This window comes from Lissotriton vulgaris, chromosome 11, assembly GCF_964263255.1.
Source record: "Lissotriton vulgaris chromosome 11, aLisVul1.2, whole genome shotgun sequence".
Taxonomy (NCBI): Eukaryota; Metazoa; Chordata; class Amphibia; order Caudata; family Salamandridae; genus Lissotriton; species Lissotriton vulgaris.
In genome coordinates, this window is record NC_141699.1 from 393,865,927 (window position 1) to 393,888,432 (window position 22,506).

Genomic DNA, 22,506 nt, shown 5'->3' on the forward strand with positions numbered 1-22,506 from the left:
AGTCATCTTTCCAGTTTGGGAATTGCAGCCAGCTGACCAAACTCACCATTCACTCCACCGTCGACGTTGGTTTCTTTAAGCTCTTGGCTGGAGGATTTCTCTCTCTCAGGCACATCGTCAGAGTCTCCCAGGTTGAAAGAAACAGTCCTCTCCTCTGTCGCAGCTCTCGGGATTACAGGAGTGTCCCCACACTCCACGGAGCCCTTGTTCTCAATGCAGATGCCATTACAAAGGGGAATCTTTACCTCTTCAGGATCCGATTTGCGCAAGGAAGAGTGTCGCTCTCTGGACTTGATGGCCATAAGTGGGCTTTCAGAAGGACTAGACTTGTGCCCTGTTGAGAAACAAGACACTGGAGGACGAGTTCCCACCAACAGTGGCATTTCATAGGCGTGGGTCAAATACGAGAAATCCCCATGCACAGTATTCCATAACGGACTTTTCTGAACTATGTTTTTTTTTAAATGGGTTCCTTCACTGATTACAATGTTCACTACGGATTTCAAAACAAAACTCTGGCAATCGAGGTCCAGTCACCACAAAGCTAGCTGAAGTCCTTTCAGATTCGACAGTGAAAGTCAGCAACCATCAGCAAATATTACATAACGTCCATACATTACTGTAAAGGACACTACTTCGCATTTTTGCAGCGTTTCCTTTGACAGCTGTGAACAGTGGAGCAGAGTGCCTCAAGCTTAATGGCTGCCATCACGTTCAGTTGGAAGAACGCTTAAGAGTTTCTAGGAGCAGCAATGCATGTTGTAGGCAACCAGGTTACAATAGTGTTGAAGTAAGGGGCCAGTGAAATACTTTGATCACAAAGAGTGAAATACTAACAGTAATGTTGCGCAACAGGTACATGGCAAGCCATGGCCTTCTAAAGTTTCCCATCGGAGTCAAACATTTCCACCATCCTGGTTCACCTTAACTGTATTCTGAAGCTATAAATTACCAGCCACAACAAACCTTGTGTATGCTATGACAAGAGTGGTTACTAGGGTACTTTACGCAATCCCTACACTTGAGTGACAAGTGCTGCCACCTGCACCATCAGCAGTGGGATTCGATCTCAACTTCAGGCTATCCTGGGAAGCACAAACTACAGAAGAGGCACGAAAGGTTAACCCAAGCAACACCGCAGGGTTAGATTCTTCCAATGTCCTGAAGGGGGCTCATGCAGCACTCACTTATAATCCTCCATGCCCGTCCGTAATACGATCCAGGCATGGTATGCCCAGAATATAGCAACAGCTTGTTATGACTAATGAGACAAGCCAACTAAGGTGAACATGGACCAAACGAATGCAAATATACTGCAGTGCCAAGTCTCGAGCCCCAATCACTTCAAATCACCACTCTAAACAAACTTCAAAGAGGCATGTCAGGTGAGCGGGAGCTTGTAATTTACTTCATCTACTAAACTAATACCAAAAAAAAAAAGCGCCAGTTTGCTTCAATTTAACATATACTATGTACAAATACAGCATTTTCTTCCAGGAAGGCTTAAAATGTGTTTAATACAATTACTTTCTTATCAAAACCAGACTACGCCCCATAAACATTGTTCCAGTAGAAATTGTATGGTATTACTTACGATCAATTTTCCTTCTCATCCGTGGACAAACGACGAACCAAACAATAAGCGCGCAGATCACAGCACATCCCACGGCAACCAGGATAACGCCCCACAGTGGAACCTTGTCGAAGCCGAGCACTATGGAATAAAAGCATCATTAGACGCCAAATATGACAGCAACTCGTTTTTATTCGTCAAACACTACTTTTAATGGTTCTAGCTGACATTCTACGATCATCACACATTCCTTGAAAAAGTGTGCTAAGCAGAGGTGAACGGTCTTTAAATCAGGTGACGGCTGCACATCTGATCGTACTGTTCAAGAAACTCTCCCCAAAAATATTCAGGCTGACTGGGGATTTTAAAAAGGTAAGCAGAACTGATGGCTGGACTAGAGGTTTATCGTGATAGCAGGGATCGAGAAATACTAAACCTCTGCTCCCCCGTTTACTTTGAGAATCAACTGAACACTGTTAAAGACAAATATCAAATGTATCCAGTGAGCAAGTGTTTCCAGTGAGCAAGTGTAGAAATTGGCAAACGCCACATCCACAGTGAAAGAGACACATGAAATTTAATAAAAATCGGCGCTATAGTCTGCAAGTACTCCCAAAAAAAAAGAAAAACCACAGAAAACTCAAAAACGACGATTGGCGAATCAGCTTAAAAGAGCATTCAATAAGCTAACGTGGCTTTATGCTGTGCTTACATCTGTACAAGCAGTACTGCAGAACCAAGGGGCAGCATTTAGCGCGATAGTTCACCATGTCCTTGGCGGAGTGACAGTGCACTTCACAATTGCCTAGATTCTGAAAAACTGTTTCAACCCAGCCATCTTATGGGAAGACGAATGACTAACTGCAAGTTATGGGAATTACTTTTGGCCTTCAATTTATTTATAGAACTTTTTCCTAGGACACTAATCTAATCAAAGAAGAAAGGAGCTACTGTATCGAACTCCCAAGCTAGCAGCAGTTCGGGGTCTCAAGAACACCAAATAGAGAAAGCGCCTGCATTATCGGTCGTGCGCCACACCCTGCACTTGAGCTTCAGTCGTGCAGCGCACAGATAAAGATGCAGCCGGTCACGTGAACACTGCAGCATCGCTCTTCCAAGCACTTTTCAGAGCCAAGTACTGACAAACATAACCATCAGTTTGGGGATGCAAAACAAGTAGCAGTAAACAAGCCTGGGATAGCCTCACAAATATGTTTGTGCCCACTTTTGACAAGGAGAGTCGTGTGCAGCCATACTAACTTCATTCTGCCTCCCTTTTTTTAATGGGGCTTGGGGGGCGGGGTCTAAGCACATGAAGGCCGGACTAGATGGAGTGCCATCAAGACATTCCAACCCCGTTTACAATAATCAATACACAACAGAAAATGGAATGCATCTCCAGTCAGAAGTGTGGTATGCGGATTAATAAAAGCACTAGTTGTAGCCAATATCAAAGTCACAACTAAAGTGAAAGGAGGTTTTCGTTAATGGCTCCACAAAAGGCCGCAGACTAAATTTGACTGGTGCTTTAATAGGCTACAAAACAAAGATACCATTTTACAGCTATAAAAGGCAATTGAACAAATGAGCCCAGTCAAGTACGTGTAAAATGCGTGCTGACTGGTCAGCATGCAAACCTCAGTGCAGTTGAGAAAGTACCCCCCCCCCCCCAAAGACAGGGTTCCAATACATTTACCATGCATAAATCCAGCTTCAAGCAATATTTACGCTCAGGTGAGCCAACTCTACACTTAGCTTTTCCTTTTGATCATCCCACCCTAGCAAAGGAAGGCCAACTGGGGACACAGCTGCTCCATTATTGCCACCAACACCAAATGAGAAAAAAGAAAGGTTCTCATTATTACTGTGAAACAGAGTCGCAATCTCCACACCATTTACCCCTCAATGTAAAAATCACCAGCTCTTTTGAGGACTACCGTTAAACTCAGTTGGTACCCCTACCTCAGAGACTTCTCGGTTGGCATGTACACATACCCAAAGCACATCTAAAATTTACATAAAACATGTAACGAGGAGAAAGCATGTGGCGCTTGAGGATTGGCAAGCATATCAAACTAGCATATTTAAACAGTCTCTTGCTTTCATAAGATTAGCCTAGAAATTACACCATCAACACTGGTGCTCATGCCAAGCGCATACCCCTTTGTACTTACACGGTGCACCAGTATACATGATGGAAAAGAGGTTGATGCCAATAGTGCAGGCATAGAAGACCGGTAATGCTCGCAGTCCATTGGGAACAGGATCAGGCTACAAAACAAAAGAACAGCATTTCTAAAAACATCCAAAGACCAGTTCACCGTAGGAGATAACATGTTAAATTCCTAAACCAAACAAAAACAAGTCATTAATTATATTTCTTTGGTGAGAGACTGCTCATAAATATCATTGGTGGAATAAGTCAAGGAAAGGGTTACCCTGTAAGCATCTGTTCGTGGCATATAGTTCTGTAGAATTACATGCTGTGCATATTTCTGCCATCTAGAGTTGGGCAATTTATTTTTCTTCAAAGAAGTCTTTTGAATCATAAAGTTAGTGAGATTACTCCTCTTGGTAATAATGCGCATGGGAATCAACTCTATTAAGACTCTTCCTGTACTGCAGGTGAGGATGCGAGTATGAAACGAAGAGATAAGTAGAATGATGTCCATGAATAAGAGGAAAAAGATCAATACTGTAACAGCCAGAGGCTACCGGGGAGGGCGCACTTGAATCTATAGCATTAAATTCCACGAACAGATGCTTACTAGGCACAACATTTTCTGTTAGAGACACGTGTGGCTGTAGATACACATGCTGTGCATACACTGGAAAGTAGTTCTCTCAAAAGCAGTGGCTAGCCTGTGGGTGTTGCAATGATTTAGAAAAATGTATGAACTGCCTGATCATCATTAGCTTATTGGCAGGCTAGAACAGCCACAGTAATATTTTGTGAAAGTGTAGCGTAGATCATGTAGCTGCATTGCATACATCAGCTACTGGGATGTTCAACAGGAAGGCCCTAGAGAAGGTCTTTTTTTTCTCGATTAGTGTGCTCATAAGGGCTCGTTTTACATTCAAAGTATGGAGAGCCCAATCCGCAACGGAATCTAGCTGTGAAGGGGAGGTTGGGGGTTCAGGTGGCGCGCACCATCTTGGGTAGAAATTTTGGTATGGTGCCGAGGACAGCCCTGTCCCTATGTATTTGGAAAAAGGTTCTTCCCGAATTAATGCTTGAAGCTAGCCGACTTGCCAGCGTGAGGTAACCGCAATTAGAAAGGTCACCTTCCAAGATAGGAATTGAAGGGGGCAAGTACGAGAAGGCTCAAATGAAGGGCCCAGAAGTCATGCAAGTACAATATTAAGATTCCATGAGCGTGCTGGTGAAACCAAGGGAAGAATCACTCAAGACCTTCCACGAAGGCTTTAATTACTGGTATTTTGAAGAGATCTGTTTATTTGGAAGATCGGCAGCTACTGCGGCTAGATGCAAGCGTATGAAGGTAAAGGCTGTCCCAGACATTTGTACGTGAAGCAAGTAAACAATACTCTAATGCAGCTTTGAACGGGTCAATTTGTATTGAGTGGTAGTATCAGACAAACTTTTTGCATTTGGCCGCTTAATAGGCCCTGGCAGTAGGTTCGAGGGCTTCCTTGTGCATGCTCATGCACTCGGGTGGAAGATTAAGGTACAAAAGTTCTACAACCTCAGGAGCCAGAAGGCAAGACTGAGGCACCGGGAATCGGGGTGCCCAATTTCTCCATGGTTCTGCGTGAGAAGACCCGGCCTGTTATGGAACCTCTAGATCGGGACGAAAGGTCAATCAGGTGTGAACCATGGCTGGCGAGTCATGTGAGAGCTACCAAGATGGGTGAGGGATGCTTACTGAAGCCTCCGAACCACAAATGGAGGGAGAGGAGGAAAAGTGTAGACAAATATCCCCGACCAATTAATCTATAGTGCATTTCTGCTGGACTGTGGAAATATGGAGGCAAAGTTTGGGCATTTGGTGTTGTCTGCCGTTGCAAACAGATCTTTGAGGGAACCCGCATTTGTGAAAGTAACAGTGGAAGACTTCCCAGTGGACTTGTGGCTTCATTCTGCTTTGGTCAGCAACACTTTGGTCTATCCCCAGAAGGTATTCCGCTAACAAATTAATGCTGTGGCGGAGAGCCAACTGGTCTGAGATAACAGCTGTAGACAGCGTCCCGTCCCCCTTCATGGTTTTCGATGGTAGTAAATGGCTGTCATATTGTCTGACTGGAAATGGACAACCTGGCTTATCACGTGAGGCAGGAAGGCCTTCAAAGCTAAATGAACAGCTAGAAGATCCAGGTGGTTGATGTGCAGAACTGGTATCTGGTCTCCCCCAGACCCTGTACAGTTAGATCCAGTTAGAGTGCACCTTACCCCAGAGCACGAGGTGTCCGTTGTAACAATGGTCTGAGGAACAGGGTCGAGTAAAGGAGAAGTAGCAGCCCCCTGATATGGTCTTTCTGGTTCGGTGGGACTACGGCGTAGGAGAGCTGGGCTGATCATAGGGTCCTTTGGGGTGCATGGAATTGGAGTTGGCTGTTCAGGTATGCTGGTCCGGTGTCGTGGAGGGCTCCAAGCGTGGGTGAGCATCTTGAAGGCGACTAGCTTCAATAGGGAGCCAGTGGAGCGTGCGTAGGTGCTGGTCGATGTGGCAGTGTCTTGAGGACCAGTCTTGCGGCGGCGTTCTGGATATTCTGTGGCTTGCGTATGAGGTTTCTTTATTCTGGCTTAGAGTGCGTTGCTGCAGTAGAGTCTGCTGGTGACCAGGGAATGAGTGACAGTCTTTCTGTGTTCGAGGAGATCCATTTGAAAGTCTAGCATAGGAGGCAGAGGGTGTGGAAGCAGGACGACGAGACTGCATTAATCTGGCGGTCCATTTTGAGTTCGGAGTACAGGATGATTCCCACTTTGGGGGTGGGGTGGGTGTGGCCAATACAAACAGACTGCCGAGTAGGTGGGAAGCCCTCAATCTCCAGGTCAGAGTTGCCTTCAAGGGAGAAAGTCTTAGTTTGCAGCAGATGGCTGTGGGTGTTCCCCCTAGACGTTGTCAGGGCTGAAAAAGTCTGGTGTATGTACTACCCCCTTTTGAGACGGATCAAGTAGACAGGTGCAACAGTTGTGTCTTTTAGGAGCAGATTGAGCGGCAGGCGACAAGTCGCTCCAGCAACAAACTACAGAGCTTATGTTGATTGGTCTGAGGGTATTTCGCGTGACAGCAAGGAGAATAGCGAAAAGGCATCCATTCCCACACCATCAAGGCATGGTGGAGAGACGACGTAGACGGAAGGGCTGGACAGGTGAGGAGTAGGTGTTGAGGTCAATATGAACACGGGGCAATGTAAGTTTTCAAATTCCAATCTACAGAGGAAAGAGCAATGCAAGCCAAGTACAATGCCAATGGACGGTAGGTACCATATTAAACGGGGAAAAAAATAAAATCTGTGTTAAACCAGAGCACACGTCCGAACCAGACGGTGGAAAGAAACCAATCTAACAATGTAGGAGTCTATGCCCATGTGCATTAGCACAAAGGTGTCAATACTCGAAAAACTTCGAAGAAAAACAAATTACACACATCTAGACCCAACACTAAATGTAAGGAGTATGCACAGCATATGTAGATGCAGCCACACATGCCTCGTACAGAGGATTTCTTTATGGAACTCAAAGCCTATTTAATTGCTACCTTTGCAGCATTTCCTCGCACTGCACAAGAAATTCACTGGAATCAACAATTTCATGCAGGTTTTCAAAAAAGGAGTCAAGACAACCCTCTTTAGAGTAGCAACATGTTCTGCTTTAACGTTAACCTACAGTGTACAACATAGCAGTCATGACTAGGTGCGTGGGTTTCAATATTGCTAGTGTGTTATCCAATGAGTGTATCGCACACAATGGGGTCCTGAGGTTTTACTACTTTAGCCACATGTCCCGTATTGTGCCTTTCAAAAGTAGTCCAGCACTGGATTAACATAGGGGGGGGGGGGGTATAGCATTAAGACGCCACAATGTGCACACTTTTGCAGCGCCAATCCAACCTGCATTAAGTGTAGTGCCCATTTAAACAAACACAAATGGGTGGACTAGAGCTCGATACTAAAACGGATCTACAAGAGTCAGTGCCGTATTACAAAAAGATCATTCAAGCAGCCCAGGAAAATGTATGGTTCACCCTTCATGCAGCCTGTTCAAGGAAGAAGCTACAAGATTTCAATAGCCATGTCAGAATGATCTATTGCGGTATCACTTCGAGCCAAGTCACCCAATCTCCCAGATTGGGCCAGAAACAAGTGAGCTGTAACAAGCCCTTCACAGCAAACTGAGGCAGCTCTTGACCAAACGCACAATAAAGCAAGTGATCAAAGGAGCGCAACCTAGCTGTCACAGATGACCACAATAAAAAGGTCTTGCAAAGGCAGTTATGCGACAATATAGGCTATTCTTAGACAGTTTTCATTAACAAATAAAAAACCATTAACAAATAGAAAACTAGTGGCAGATTTTTTCTCTTTTCAGCCAAGCAGCCTCCCCACTTAGTTGCGTTATATTGCAATAATTCTGCCGTTTACATGTCCGTCCCATATTAAATTGCTCTTCAGCAGAATTTCCAGTTCTAATGTAGCATACTCTCCCACTCTTTCGAGCAGTGCAGCTGTAAGTCTTTGGCCCTGCACTTCTCAGCCATCTCACCACAACAGTTAGGGCTGTGCTCCTATGCTAAAGCAGTTGTGTGGTTTCCATTCTGTAAGCAAAGAAATGTATAGGCCATAAAGACAATGGAAAAAGTGACCCAGCTTATTAGAGGTCTGAAATAAAAATCCATTCTTCACTGATAATGCAGTGGAGAAATAACATGCATGCAGGTTTATATCTGAAGCCCATTTTAGCAGAAATGGTTCATTACATCACTAGGCATGCTAGTCTGGCTCACTTAAAGGTGTATCTTCTGTTGTTCAGAAGCCCCATTATTGCAGAGCAAACTCCCCATTTCTTAGTCCAATAATAACCAAGGTATGCAGTGCAAAAAACAGGAACTCACCTTGCGGAGAATGAACTGACGGACGAGAAAGAAGAGCAAAGCAGACATAATACCAGAGAGAAGTGGTGAGATAAACCAAGATAAAACTGGAAAGGAGAGAAAAAAAAAAGACACTATTAACATTACAAACTGTAAACAAAGGAAATCATAGCCTTGTTGGAAAGTTGCATTACTTACCAATTCTAAGCAGCTCTATCCACTGGACTCCTTGCTGCCCTTTGGCCACCAGTGAGAAACCAATTGTGGCTCCCACAATACAATGGGTACCGGAAATAGGAAGCTTCAAAAATGAAGCTACTAGCTGCCATACAGCCGAACCTGAAAAAAAGAAAATGTATGCATTAGTTTACAGACTGATGCGGTCCGAGAGACACAGAGAGAGACAGATGGCGGGAGTTGCCTCATAGCTAGTTTAAGTGTTAGTATGTGCCCTTTCGATTATTGTTTCACAGTAATTTGAATTATATAGTAGGTCAAAACATTGGCAGTATTGGAGTTTTAAATAGGTCTAAAAACCTTTTCTACTTTAACGGTCACTCGTCTAATCTGATGACTATGCTCTGCAATAAAGGCACAATTAGAGTATGGATTACACATAAAACTTATACCTACTGCAGTGAGTTCAATATGTTTGCAACAGCTTTACTGAGCACATACACCATCTGCTTACTCTATAGAAGCTGGACACATACAGCACAAGCTGCTGAAGGAGCTTCAGAATTAAAGGAAATTAAATGCAGCTGAAGGTTTAAACTATTACAGGCATGCCAGGTCTCCCACTTGTCACCAACACAAATCAGCCAAAACAGAGGCTGTGTAACAGGAATGTCCCCGATATGGGGATAAGGATGAGCAACCAGCGAACTCATTATCCCAGTTGCATGATCGCTGGTATTCTGACATTCTTTCGGACTAGCACGTTTGACAATCGTGTGTAAACGATCACCCAGACAATCGTCCAAGTTGCTAGATTTGAATCTGGCTGTGTGGCCTTGAGAGGTGAACCAATGTACCTTGCTCACATGGCTGTTGTCTGTAGCCTGGGACACATACATTAAGAAATGAAGGAGTAAAAGGTTTCCAACTGATAATCAAAGCAGTTTTTTTCTAGTACGTATGGTGCCAACCGGTACCACATGCATTAAGTTCCAAGTTGACTGTAGTGACCAGACGCTGCTCTAACATCCAGATCAAATGCATGTGTGTATAGTCCGTCTAGCAGAGATCCATGTTCAGTTTGAGTGTATGCTTCACTAGACGAATGGGTCCCATTCTGGACGGCCCCTGGTACAAAATATCACAAGAAAGAGGTTGCAGCTTAGCCTTCCCAGGCAAGGAAGAATATTACGGACACTGCCGCACTGGGAGAAACAGCCCAGACACTAAACGATCAGGTAAAAGCAGCTTTAAAAATGTAGTGGAACCTCAGACGTTTTCGTAGATTCTCTCTCACGGTGCACTACCATCAGGGCCGATGGTAGGCAAGCACAGGGGGTGTAATAAGAATGGTTGAGACGGGGCTTGCTACTCCCACACAAGGACTAATGACAGCTATGTGCGGAGTTTAACACTGGATTGTGCTGCGGCTGTGGGTCCTTCAATTGCAGCCCCCACTCATTCAGGTCTAATGAGACAAGAACACTCAGACAAGACTGGGTCTGCTCTACAATTCGAATACAACCACTTCCAAGCGGGACCTGAACATTACCACTTAGTTCCAGTGCTTTTATTAATCAAGGAAGTTTCTACGCTACAGAGTAAAAAAAACGACACTCCGGACTGGTGTCTGGTTGGGTAAACTTCAGAGAAGATCAGTGGGTCTGTCTGTTAACTTGGAGTTGAAGACCTTCTGAAAGCGGGGGAGAATTGCCTGGCCCCTATAGGGAGGCAACCGCTATGAAGAAACTCAATGTAACTGGTACCACCCACTTGGTCTACCAGCCTCACCAACCTAACCTCAAGACACTCATTCATCCTACAAGAGGCATGACAGATATCCGCCAGTGTTCTGCAGCTATGAGCTACTGTTAACTAAGAACCTAAAGGTAAAAGCCTGAGGGACAGCTAAAAGTGAGCACTCTTATTCCCCCACCACTCCACAGGGAGGACACTGCCACTAACTGAAGTGCAGACTGCCACTGTATCCACCCAAAAAGCCAATAAAATCTTTTTTGGGGGCAGATCAAAGGTGGCCTGTCAACCTCACTTGTTAGGAGAATTTGATGGCAGTGTGGTTGCACATATCTAACAGAAAGTGCTCATTGAACCAATCAATACTGAGGTGAAGCCAAGAGCGCTGAAGACAGTGCCTCCCGTACCCAAATAAAATAGGTTGTGACAAAAACAATTTGAATTCTCTAAGGACGGTCTTACAGGTCACAGAACTAGAAAGCTACTTGTACACTTTGTGAGCCTTCCGCTTCTGTTAAACCAGATCAGTTTCTGTGCAGAATTCCCAATATTGCAGTTGTGTCTTAAGTTATTTCTGTGTAGCATTGTGTTTTGTAGTGCATTAAGGAACATATTTCATAAAAATAAGCACGGGACAGAAAGAGGAGTCCATAGACTCTGCCATCACACTACCTTACTGAAAATCTTTGCTTAATTGCCCTGCAACTAAAGAAGGTAAAGTGCTGAGTGGGTGTATTGGGTGTTCAGTTTGCAGGACCATTGTAGGTCAGGAAGCAGTAAACTAGTTTGTCTCATGAACCGCAGAACAGGCCAAGAGAGATTCAATTTCTTTAACACAAAGGGGGGAAGGGGGGGGGGGGGGGGGGGTCAGAAAACCCAGATACACCTCTGAAAAACCACATTGGCAACAAATGTTATACAAATATAGTGGTGGGGTTAGTATTCAGGTGACTAGATTCTGTAAGTCATATTTGTTCATTTAAGGGGGAGCAGCAACTGGTTATTCAAGGGGGGGGGGCGGAGACATATGCATGCCTTGGTTAGGCCTGCTTCTCGGAAGACATGCAAGAGTAAAAATAGACTTATGTACTCAAAGTATTCCACACATGCCACTACTGAAAAATGATCTGCACTTCTGTGGGGAATGGTTTAACATGTACAGATGGTGACAGTGAAAGGCACGGACTTTTTGGGATAAGGCAGCTGAGGAGCAGGTTAGACAAGTGATTAATACAGCTTTTTAATTTCACTAAAACCTACCTACAACACAAATGGACATTTTCACACAAAGCAGTCAGTATGAAGTAAAACGGAACAGGTCATAATTATAGTTTCCTCCAAAGACATCAAGTAGAGCTTCACCAAAAAGCATACTTCATAATCTGGTCACAGCCAAGTACCAGAATGCTTTTCTTTACGAGTTCCCTTACTTTTGAGGCAGTAATGTACGGTATGCAACCTATGGTCCTGGAAGCTAGCTAAAGAAACTAATTATTCCTGACTATCGTAAAAGTTCACCTAGGCAGAGCAAGTATTAGTAAAGAAAATCAGCGTGGCTTGAATTTTCAGTTGTAAACCAGACCCATTGGACTTCCTAAAGCCACCAGGTGCTAAATTTGCTTTTCATCATCATGCCAACAGCAGATGAGAGCTACTGGATGTGCTGAATCTTACTATCAGCCTGGTGGCTAGAGGCCACAAAGGCTAGTTCCTCGAATGAAAACCTTTGTAGTAACGTAAGTGAACCAATGAGCCTTGCAGTAAGAAGATGCATAGCATTTTTGTAGAGAAGGTATGAAAAAAAAAAGCAGCACGAGAGTGGGACTTTTAAGAGTGCTTATCAGATAATAAATATTCCTTTATGCATTTAAATAGAGCAGGTTTCGGGGGTTGAAAGTACCTAAACAGGATCATCCTCCTTTGTGAAGCATGTAAAAATTGGTCGAAATACCAGCCTTTACTGCAAGGAGGCAAAAAGAAAAGGCCCTAATGTTGAAAGAATGTTATGGATATTCTGCTAATGGGAATTTTTTACTTCCAATTCAGATACGTGCCCAGGTACAGCAATGATTGCTGAATATTTTCGTGTACGCCACCACATCCAATGCATATTTGCAGGAGCGCAACTCACTATACTGTAAAATCTACACTGCAGGATTTGTTTTCTTAGTAGAAACCAGCACATAGATAATCTATATGTGGAACTGCCATTGCCCACCAACAGTCTAGGATACAAGTTACTAAAGACCAGCAAATGGTGAAGTATTCTCCACAGCCAGCAACTGTGCAGAGCTAGGGCTGGTGAGTTAATATGCAGCCTTGTAAACATCTTCCAGCCCAGAAAACTGTTTTAGCTATTTGGCTAACCAGGATTGCCTCGATGTTGGTATGTACATCTTTTCAAAAACACTACAGACCACCTAGATCATTTAATCACGAAGGCTTTAGTGAAGGTAGCCAATTTTTGCAGGGAAAAGCAGGTTTAGAGTATAAGCAACACCACTGTGTAATTAGTTGGCTACTAAAAGGCGGCTGTTTTCAGTCTGACTGCAGTGTCTGGGGTGACAAGATGCAGTGTTCACCATTTAGAAATGTGTTTGAACAGATACTCAACAGCTCCCAAGAACACTGGTTGGGGCATTGCTGTTTACCCTAGTGGATCCTAGGAGGCATTTGTAAACTATAAATATCAACCACCAATGCACCGATTAGTAACGTGAATGGTTTCATGTATGATACTAAGAACCTTCATGCATGGGCACCAAGTTGGGCTAATGGGGATGGTTATACATGCAAAATTGGTTCCCAGCACACTGGGCCTACGTGGTAGCCTTGCTGGCAAAGTATATTAAAACAGTTTGACAGACCTTGGTGCTGCAATAGTTCAGACGAGAGGGGCACTTTAGATACCTTTTCAAAGTGGCAGAAAGTAAAGTGGATTTTGTTTGTGCAGCAGTTTCCATGCCATAGCAAAGTCATACAATTGACATACAGGCTTCATTTTAATTGAGTGTTGGACAAAGGGGGGGGAGTGCTTAAAAACGGATAGTTGGGCTTTATGGACAACTGTCAAAAGGGGTTCCTATTTTGTGATGCTAAATCAAAGGATTATGGAGATTTTTTTTGGGGGGGTGGGGGTCGGGGGCAGGAGTCTCCGCCTCACGAGCTTAATGTTGACTCAATTCTAAACGCACATTTGGGCATACACTTTAAAGCTTGACAGACACAAACTTACCAAACATGGCACTCACAGATCCTGCCATCAGTAGCTCTTGGGTGGTGTTGTACATTTCCACATCAATCAACCCTTTGCGGATGGTCTCGCTGACTTTGGCTCCCAAAAGGACTGAGCCCACCGTCTCAAAGATGGATGCCAAAATGCATGCTTGCCGGAGCGTCACCACGCCAGATCCCACTGCTGTCCCAAAGGAGTTTGCTACATCATTGGCACCCACAGAAAAGGCAAGGACGAACGCGATGATAAAGCCCACTATGAGCAGCCAAAGGAATGCAGTCAACGGCCCAGCACTCTCTGCGCCCACTATGCTTGTAACTAAACTCATCAAGGCTGTCGTTGATTCCATGTTTATCAAAATTAGTGGTTCAAAAAAATATTTAACTTGATATGTAAACAAAATGAGGTATGAAAATATTCAATAAATAATGTATTATAAAATTAAATAAGACTGTAAACTATGATATGTATTGAGGAGTTAACCTATTGCTATCCTCTACGTATCAGTGTCTGTTTTCTAGAGTTCGTGCAGCTCTGACGAGTTAAAGATGATGAATAAAGCCCCATGGTGAAGAGAGATATACGAGCAAGTTCTTCATTCTGTAGGGAAAAGGAAAAAAAAAAGCTAAAAACCAGTCACATACGTCTTAAACAAGAGAATGAATTAAGTAGTTCAAATTAAACATTTACTGAAACAATTTAAGCAATTAATTAAGTAGTTCAAATTAAACATTTACTGCAACAATTTAAGCACCTAAATGTATGGGCGAACTGGACTACTTTTTTGGCTAAGAAATTTAAATACCTGCTTAGTGAGGGTTATAGCAGAGGAGGTTTTGTATTTGAGTGCCTGCAGCAGTGCAGTTATTGATTCAACGTGCAACAAAGCATTCGATGATATAGGAAAAAAGGTATTTATAGTTATTAAACATAAACATGGGGTGGGGAGTGGAACTCTTAATACTTCTTTTCTTCAGCCGCTAAAAGTTTGAGACTAATCTGTAGCATGGAAACTACCATCTAGATAGACAGCTTAAACCTCACAAAGAGGGATAGCAATTTAACAAGGGTTTTGGATTGCTTTTCTTTGGGGGGAAATTAATTCGTTTCAGCGAGGTCTAACTGCAGCTACCACTATAAAAGGGTAGCTTACCGAGAATATCAACTTCAGGAAAGACAACACTGAACAGGAGGGCTGGAAGAGCCATTGTTACGAGACTCAAAACCACGCATTCAGTCAAACGCATTACATTAACTGAAACTGGGCAGACTATACTTGTCAGTGGAGTTGTGGATAACTGTATATTTTTAATAACTGGTAACGATGCATCATACAGACAGCTTCGCGGCTAAGCCAGAACTAAAAGCATCACCGAGAGTGATAGTGAGAACTGGTCTAGGTGTGTAGTCTGTTACTTCACTTTTAAGGCAGATTGGAGAACAGCGTTCATGCCGGGGAACCCAGTAAGTACACCATTAGAAGTGAGAGCTAACTGGCATTTCTTTTACAGTAGTCAAAATGAAAATTAGAGAACCCACAATGGCCGACAAAACAGTACAGCGCACAAAAAAAAAAAAAAAAAAAAAAAAAGTCTACTAAAACGGCTAACGGACTTGCAAAATTGCCCTGTCCGGGGAATCCTAAAAGTCAGCATGTATTACAGTACACATCAACTATTTCAATCCCAATGTCATTGGACACAGTTAATGCCTCAGGACCCTTTGAGAATCACAAGGGCAGCAACCTTCTCTAGTGCCGATGTCAATTTTAAAACTTCCTCATTGCCACCGATGGCTTTAATTATAAGTGAGGGTCGAGCTGAGATTTCGATGTACCTATTCCTATGGATATGCAACAAAGACAATTATGTAATGCTACACTATGATAGCAACAGTAGTGTTAAGAATGAGCTGTCTGATTATCTGAGAATTTCCATGGTTTAAAAAGAGTATTTAAAAAGTCAAACAACTGAATATTAAAGGTTAAATAAGAGGCCAAACGTGCGGTAAAGAAAGATAGGGCTAGCCTAGACAGAAATATTTCAGTAACCTAAGCGGCAAAGCGCTCAGCTTATCGAAGTATTAGCGATGGTACAGACTTCGAAATTCTGATTCCGCTCGAGGTTTCAATGCAAAAAAGCTCACCGGTTCACCGAAACATCCTATTAAACATGTAGAAGAATTCTGATGCAAGCCTGCATAGAACAGAAGGACCTTTAAATAGCAAAAAATGGTAGAAAAGCCTGCATTCCCAAAGATAACCCTTCCGCCGTGAATTTGAATTTGAAGTGACCTTCCCGCTCATTCCGAAGGTCTCTGCAGAACAGCAGAGAAAGAGGAAACGATTCTTCCCGCCCACGTCTCCCGCCCAGGCTGTCTAGTACGGCGCTGAAGGGCGAGAGCGTCAAGGCTTTTAAAGAAGGCTATCGGCAGTCTGGCAAATACTCCAACCCTGGCACGGGGATGAGAAAAGGTACTACACCCGAGGTTGGCAGAGAGCCATCGGGCACGATAAGCGCTGCGCGCTTGGCATAGAAGAGGGTAGGTGAGGAGTCTTAAACAGCAACAAAGAACTACCGCCTCCCTCTGATAGTACTCTCACTGTGCGCCATTATCCATTCATTGACAAGTCAATGCTACAGCTATAGTCTGATACTAGAAAATAATCCATTCTGAAATGCGTGCATTATAACGAGATGGTTGTCGTTTAGTTAAAAGATATGGGTAATTTCAATTCCCGCAGAATCCTGCCACCCTCAAACCGGATTCACCAGACAGACTACAACCAAACGCATGAAATCACCCGAACGACGGAAGATAACAAAAGCACGGACTGCAATTTTCGGACAGGACTGGGTTTTGTTTGCACCGCTACAGCAGATGAGTCCATTCTACCCTCCCATCCTCCATTAAGTCGTCCCAGCCATCTCAGAGCCCCCGCCGCCCGCTCCTCTCCCGGGGCACTAGGACAGCTGAATGCGAAACTGGCGCAGCCTATTTATAGCCTGCCCTAAACCAAGCATCTGATGCCTGCGCACCTTCACAATTTACCTCGTGTACTGATCTATTGTTTCCAATAGCACCCTATGTATTCGATGCACAATTGACGTGAATTGCGTCCATATTGTTCATAGGTTTCAACACTCAAGTCAATAAATAAAACTTAAGGATAATAAATCGCTGCCTGTCTGGATGAGAGCGGTTGTCACAGCAAAGCAGGGAAAGGGAGCATGAGGCGGTGCTGCAACTCCCCCTTTAGAGGAGAGTTCACAACGAGAAGAAGCCGGTTTTATCTGCTTTCAAGTTGAGTGAAAAGCCTTTACTCAAGGCGCGCTTTTCTTAACCCATTTACCCACCTCCCAGCATCTACATGTAATGTTAAACTTAAATGCACAGTTCGAGATGACCCCTTGTGGACTATCGGTGCCTTAGCATGCTAGGGCACGTTTCACATGAAGCACAGCCCGTTAACATGCAAAACCGACCAAGCAAGGCATTTTAAAGGCTTGCCATGCTGGGTGAGGCTTACTCCCGCCAGACTCCCCATAGGTGCGGACAGCATCAAGGATGCAAGCAGAATGCACCCTGTCTGGGTCGCATGCGGCCTTCCTGACCTTTACATGTGACACTTTGGTCAACAGCAACACTGGGCTGCTATTTTCTCGACTACGCACTAACATTGAGGAGGAAGTAACTAGGTTATCCTGGCCCGCCCGACTTTATAAACACTTATTTTTAAAAACATTGCAGCAAAGTATAAAAAAAAATATAAGGTCTCCTCAAAATTCAAAAAGTATATTTAATTAGAGGCAGAACAGTTTCACCTCAGACCACCACATTATAATAATGCATTTAAAAGTTTTTTTTATTTTTAACTCAATAGTTTATCAAGAATTTACACACATTCACTATTCACCCCACACTGACAACGTCAATAGTGAAATGAGATGCAAGTCAGTTAAGTGAACTCTGGGCTGGGTACCTATTATACATAAACATAGTCAAATAAAACACATGAGAAAGTTTTAGACAATACACGTCATGTACTTAGACATCCTCCATTGATATGATAATTAGGAACAAAGGAGGGAAGTGAACTTAAGGAATTGCCTATAATCACAGTGCGGTTTCAGAATTGTGCAATTAAGCTACTGGATGTTATGCTCCACTTACACTACACGCACATCACTGGCGCCGCCCACCCTACTGGCATCAATGCGGCCCACAATCACATCAGACAAAACGTTTTGGCCCTAGGGAAACTGAGTATCCATGGATAATGAGAATATAATGCCCAGATCATAAGTGCAAGTAAGTAAGACGGTTCTACTGTTAACAAGGGGAAGGGGGCATATTTAAGGCAGGTTTCGCATCAACAGGTTGCCGCAATGATACTGAACCATCTGACAGGGTACAAGTCTACCATGTTAGACAAGGGCTGCCCAAGAAAGAACGATTTGTGAAACCGAGCAAGTATCCGATCAGACACCCGCGAAGGCGTAACTAACGTCCTCCTGTGCAATGTAAGTCCAGGGATATATGTGGATTCCAACAAAGTTGGAAGGCATATTCATCATGGCATGGGCACCGCATCATTCGATGAATGGAAATTGTGCAATGATACATTAGCCCTGTTTTTATATGATAAATGTGCTAAAAGCTACATTTTATAACTGTGCTAAAGTAGATTCTGTATAGCAATGGTTTTAAGTAACAGTGCTAAATTAAATAATAATCAATTAATTAATAAACATGGCGAGTGGGATCCACGTACCAGAAAAGAGACAGCACAGCAAGCCACAACTGTAATCGTGTGGTGACTGACCTACCATGGGACACAAAACTGCCCTTTATAGAAAGATACTTGCAGTCGGGTAGATTAAGGCTCTTTTGATGCATAGAGATTAAGTTCTTTTTAACCAATTACACTTGAAGGGATAGAAACTATTTTTGTAGGATAACTGCTCTAATAGGAGCAACTCCCAATGACGTACACATTGTTCACTCAACTAATGAACATTAGGTTCCCAAGTATGTATGCTTGTGAATCACGTGTACAAACATCCATATCCAGCTCTTAAATGCACGACACCTTGTCGAAGCGAGAAAATGAAGCGTTATAGGTTTCCTTTGATAATTATGTAGGCAATTAAGCGTATTCAATGGCGCGTTACACGTTTTCTATGACAACAATGTATGGAATTGAGCGTATTCAACGATCCCAGTGTTGCCCTGTGGAAAAGCGGCAGAGTATAACATCGTCCGATAAATGTAACTGGTTTACTGAATTGTTGGGGAAATGGGCACGAAAGCCCCCACAAACACTCATGTATGCTGTCTGTAAACCAGCCTGCTGTACTACCAACGCTCAGGTCTAAAACTCTGCCCTGCAACAACATATCAATCACTGCTACTGCTGGGGGTAAGCCACCACCATATCGCAATTCAGAAAAAACTTCAGCTCCCACTTTCACTAAACAAACCACGTGCCTGATGCCTTGTTTCACGCAATAGGTCGGTCGTGCCTACATCATCCTAGTCTCCGCAAGACAGCCTACAGTACACAACCAGCTTCAGCTCCGTCACACTACGAGCCTCCTCGCGTGTGTGCTCCCAGCCTTTTATCATGTTGAACATTTACATTCTAGTTCAAATGGGACTCCATCCAACCATATTACAATTAATATCGCATTATTCTGTTACGTGTGAACTGCCTTCTTGTTCTAGAAACTCCCACTCCGTCTCTCCTCACATGGCACGGAGTCTGGGGCTTTGTACGCCCCGTAGTGGCATTTATGTAGGGCACGTAAGAAATCAGAGTATCCACAAGGTGCCGCGAATAAGGCGCCGGGGAACAAGATAGCACAGTCCGAGACAGCCATATTTCGAGCTTCAGACAGGAAGCTCTTTCTATGGCGGCGCCATTATGCCCTAGGAAGGACAGGCCTGACTACGAGCAGGTGGGATATATTCTGATTGATAATAGACACCTCGCGCTTACCAACATTGGAAACGTGAAAGCCGCTGTGCACAAGAAAGGGGGGGGGGGAGGATAAGCCCGCATGGTATATACAGTTTAATACACACTAGAATCACTGAACCCCTTTACCGGCTTCATGCCGGGTCTGTCTGACACGCACGCATACGTAAGATACCAAGCCATGTGACTAGTACCGAGGAAGAGAAGGAGTGGTTAACGGACTTAAAAGCGCGGAAGGATACGAAGTTGAGTCGAAAAATAAATACAACCGAAACTTGGTGGGAAAGGAGGGGCATGCACGGGATACAAAAGGAGCAGAGACGAAGAGCAAAATTACGGCGCGCAAGTACTCACCAAAGCCTATAAGGCCGCACTACTTCTCCTCCGCTCCTTAACTGGACGAACCACTGAGTTGACCGCGAGATTCCTCCTCCGCGCCTGCGCACAACCCGCTGCTGTGAACAGACTAAAACAAGGGGGGGGGGTAAAAATCGGGATGCTCGGGCGGGAAATCGCCGAGCTCGAGGCCTCCGTCACCGAGCGAGTCTAAAAAGATAAAAACAGAGCCGCGAACACCGCCGCCATTCACTGACAGATCCCGCGCGCCAGCTGTATTTATAGAAGGCTGGGCAAGGTTACGCCTCCCTGCGTCACCAACTCAACCCAGCCTGTGCCGCCCCGGGGAGTGTCTGCCAGAGGGCCCGCCTACATCCTGTAGGAAGGGGAGGACGGTCATAGAGCAGGCTAAGCTCAGTGACCTCCCCCCAGTGGAACGTGTCTCTCGGAGCCACGCCTCTTTAGCGTCTGCTGTCAGTATGCGGCTGTGCTCACATTTTGCAAGAAGGTCCTTCGCAAGTCCCGCCCACATCCTCTGAATATGTCACTCACAAGCCAGACCCCCTGCCCAACCCATCCTGAGAAGCGTCAGTCAACATATAGGCTCCACCCGCGTTGTCCACCGTAGCTCCAAAGCCCGTTAAATTTGGTTCACACACAAAATGTATTCCCTCATAATGCGACGTACAGTCAAGGGACTGGCCATTGACCGCATATTGCTCGTTGACGCTCAGACCCGAGCTCCCTTCCACATGTGTCAATCAGAGTAAAAGCCCCTCCCTCAGACAGCGTGCTGCAGGAATGCTACCGTGACGACACGCCTATCGCCCGCCGACCACCTAGGTGCCAGTCGAACTGTAGGCCTCTCCCACTTTGGAATAGCAACTCGAAACGCGTCACTGCTTGTAACCAATGCAAACAAAAGAGGGGCAACAAGGGCAGGGACACAGACATACGGAAGATAGGGTAACAAACTGTCCTGAAAGAGGATTGTTTAGGGGAAAGTTTACATTTTTGGTGTCCGTTTCTGAATACTTGCATATATAACACTTCGGATAATACTTTTGGTAGCCCGAGGAGGTTCAAGCCTAATCGCTGGTACAATGAAATCCTGAGAAAATCTATTTGTGTGTATATATATATATATATATATATATATATATATATATATATATATATATATATATATATATATATATATATATATATATATACACATATACATATATATATAGATATATCTATATAGATAACTCCAACCACTAGTATATGTAGTAGACCTTTTACTCAATACCATTCCTATGTGATTCTTAGAGTTTATCCATTTGTAGCTCTTCCTTGAGTGACTTTACAACTTGTACATTTGCAATTTTTTCTGTTTGTATCTTTTATGTAATTTATGTAATCCTAAATCCTTATGTATTGCAACTGGTTCTTTTGTAAAGCGCTCTGACACCCTCGGGTAATGTTCGCGCTATATAAAATCACATTAAATAAAGTGTGTCTTCGTTACGTGAGTCAAAAAACGCCCATCAAAATGTTTGTGGCTGAGCGTTATGTCTTCTAACAGTACAAGAAAAGGATGTTAGGGCTTTAGCCAATTTTTTTTAGGTCCCTTCTACCGGACACACTATTAACGTCCGTTCCTTGCACTTTGGGGCCCTGGTTTAAAGGGAGGATGTGAGGCCCCTCTACCTTCTAGTTCGCATGAGATGTGGCATCACAGAAGGTGACGTCACAGGACTATTAATCTTCTTTGGCACTGCTGAAGTTACAGTATGGATATCAGTAACATAGATATAAAGGTAAATGCCCAAATGAAAATAAGTCAATCTATTTTAAGGCGGTATTAAGTGGATTACATTAGCCACAATGGATGGAAAAGCTAGTTTCCGTTTTCAAAGAAATGCTCGATTTCCTTACTTGATAACTAATTGTTTGCAGATTACTACATGATGAAGTTGAATTCTGGATAATGGGTGCTCAGCCCAGAAAATAGGCTACCACTTACTAAGCATCATTGTAGCCATGATCCAGCGCTGTGAGTCCCAGGGAAGAGTGGGCCTCTCCTAGGACTCCTACTGCTACATTGTGGCTGGGAGGTGCAGGGCGGGGAAAAGCATTCCTTAAAGTAAGTACTGAACCAAAGTAAGGTGGGCAGCCTAAACCCAAGGTCATGGCTTTCAATGAGGCTGGTTCTCTGTTTCTCAGGTACAAAGGAATTAAATTGGACTCTGAAAGGGATCCCTATCAGCTCTGTATTTAAGTCCTTTACAAGTCAAAACACTGATCAATATCTCAACAATGACTTTAACACCTTGGCTGCTAGAGGCATTTTCCTCCTGTGCTGAAAAATTGAATATCTCATTGTTCATGACCAGCTCAACCGTGCCTC

At 43.9% G+C, this 22,506-nt stretch overlaps 1 protein-coding gene across 1 annotated transcript in view; it reads right to left on the minus strand.

The window, feature by feature from the left end:
• SLC20A1 (solute carrier family 20 member 1) overlaps positions 1-20,365 on the minus strand; it is a 30,899-nt gene extending 10,534 nt beyond the window's left edge. The window contains exons 1-7 of the mRNA XM_086943415.1: positions 20,130-20,365; positions 13,796-14,395; positions 8,827-8,967; positions 8,650-8,735; positions 3,748-3,844; positions 1,595-1,714; positions 47-334 (exon numbers count right to left, since the gene is read on the minus strand). Of these exons, the coding sequence (XP_086799541.1) occupies positions 47-334; positions 1,595-1,714; positions 3,748-3,844; positions 8,650-8,735; positions 8,827-8,967; positions 13,796-14,144 (1,081 nt within the window). The 5' untranslated portion in view covers positions 14,145-14,395; positions 20,130-20,365. The remainder of the gene's footprint in view (positions 1-46; positions 335-1,594; positions 1,715-3,747; positions 3,845-8,649; positions 8,736-8,826; positions 8,968-13,795; positions 14,396-20,129) is intronic.
• Positions 20,366-22,506: the final 2,141 nt, after the last annotated feature.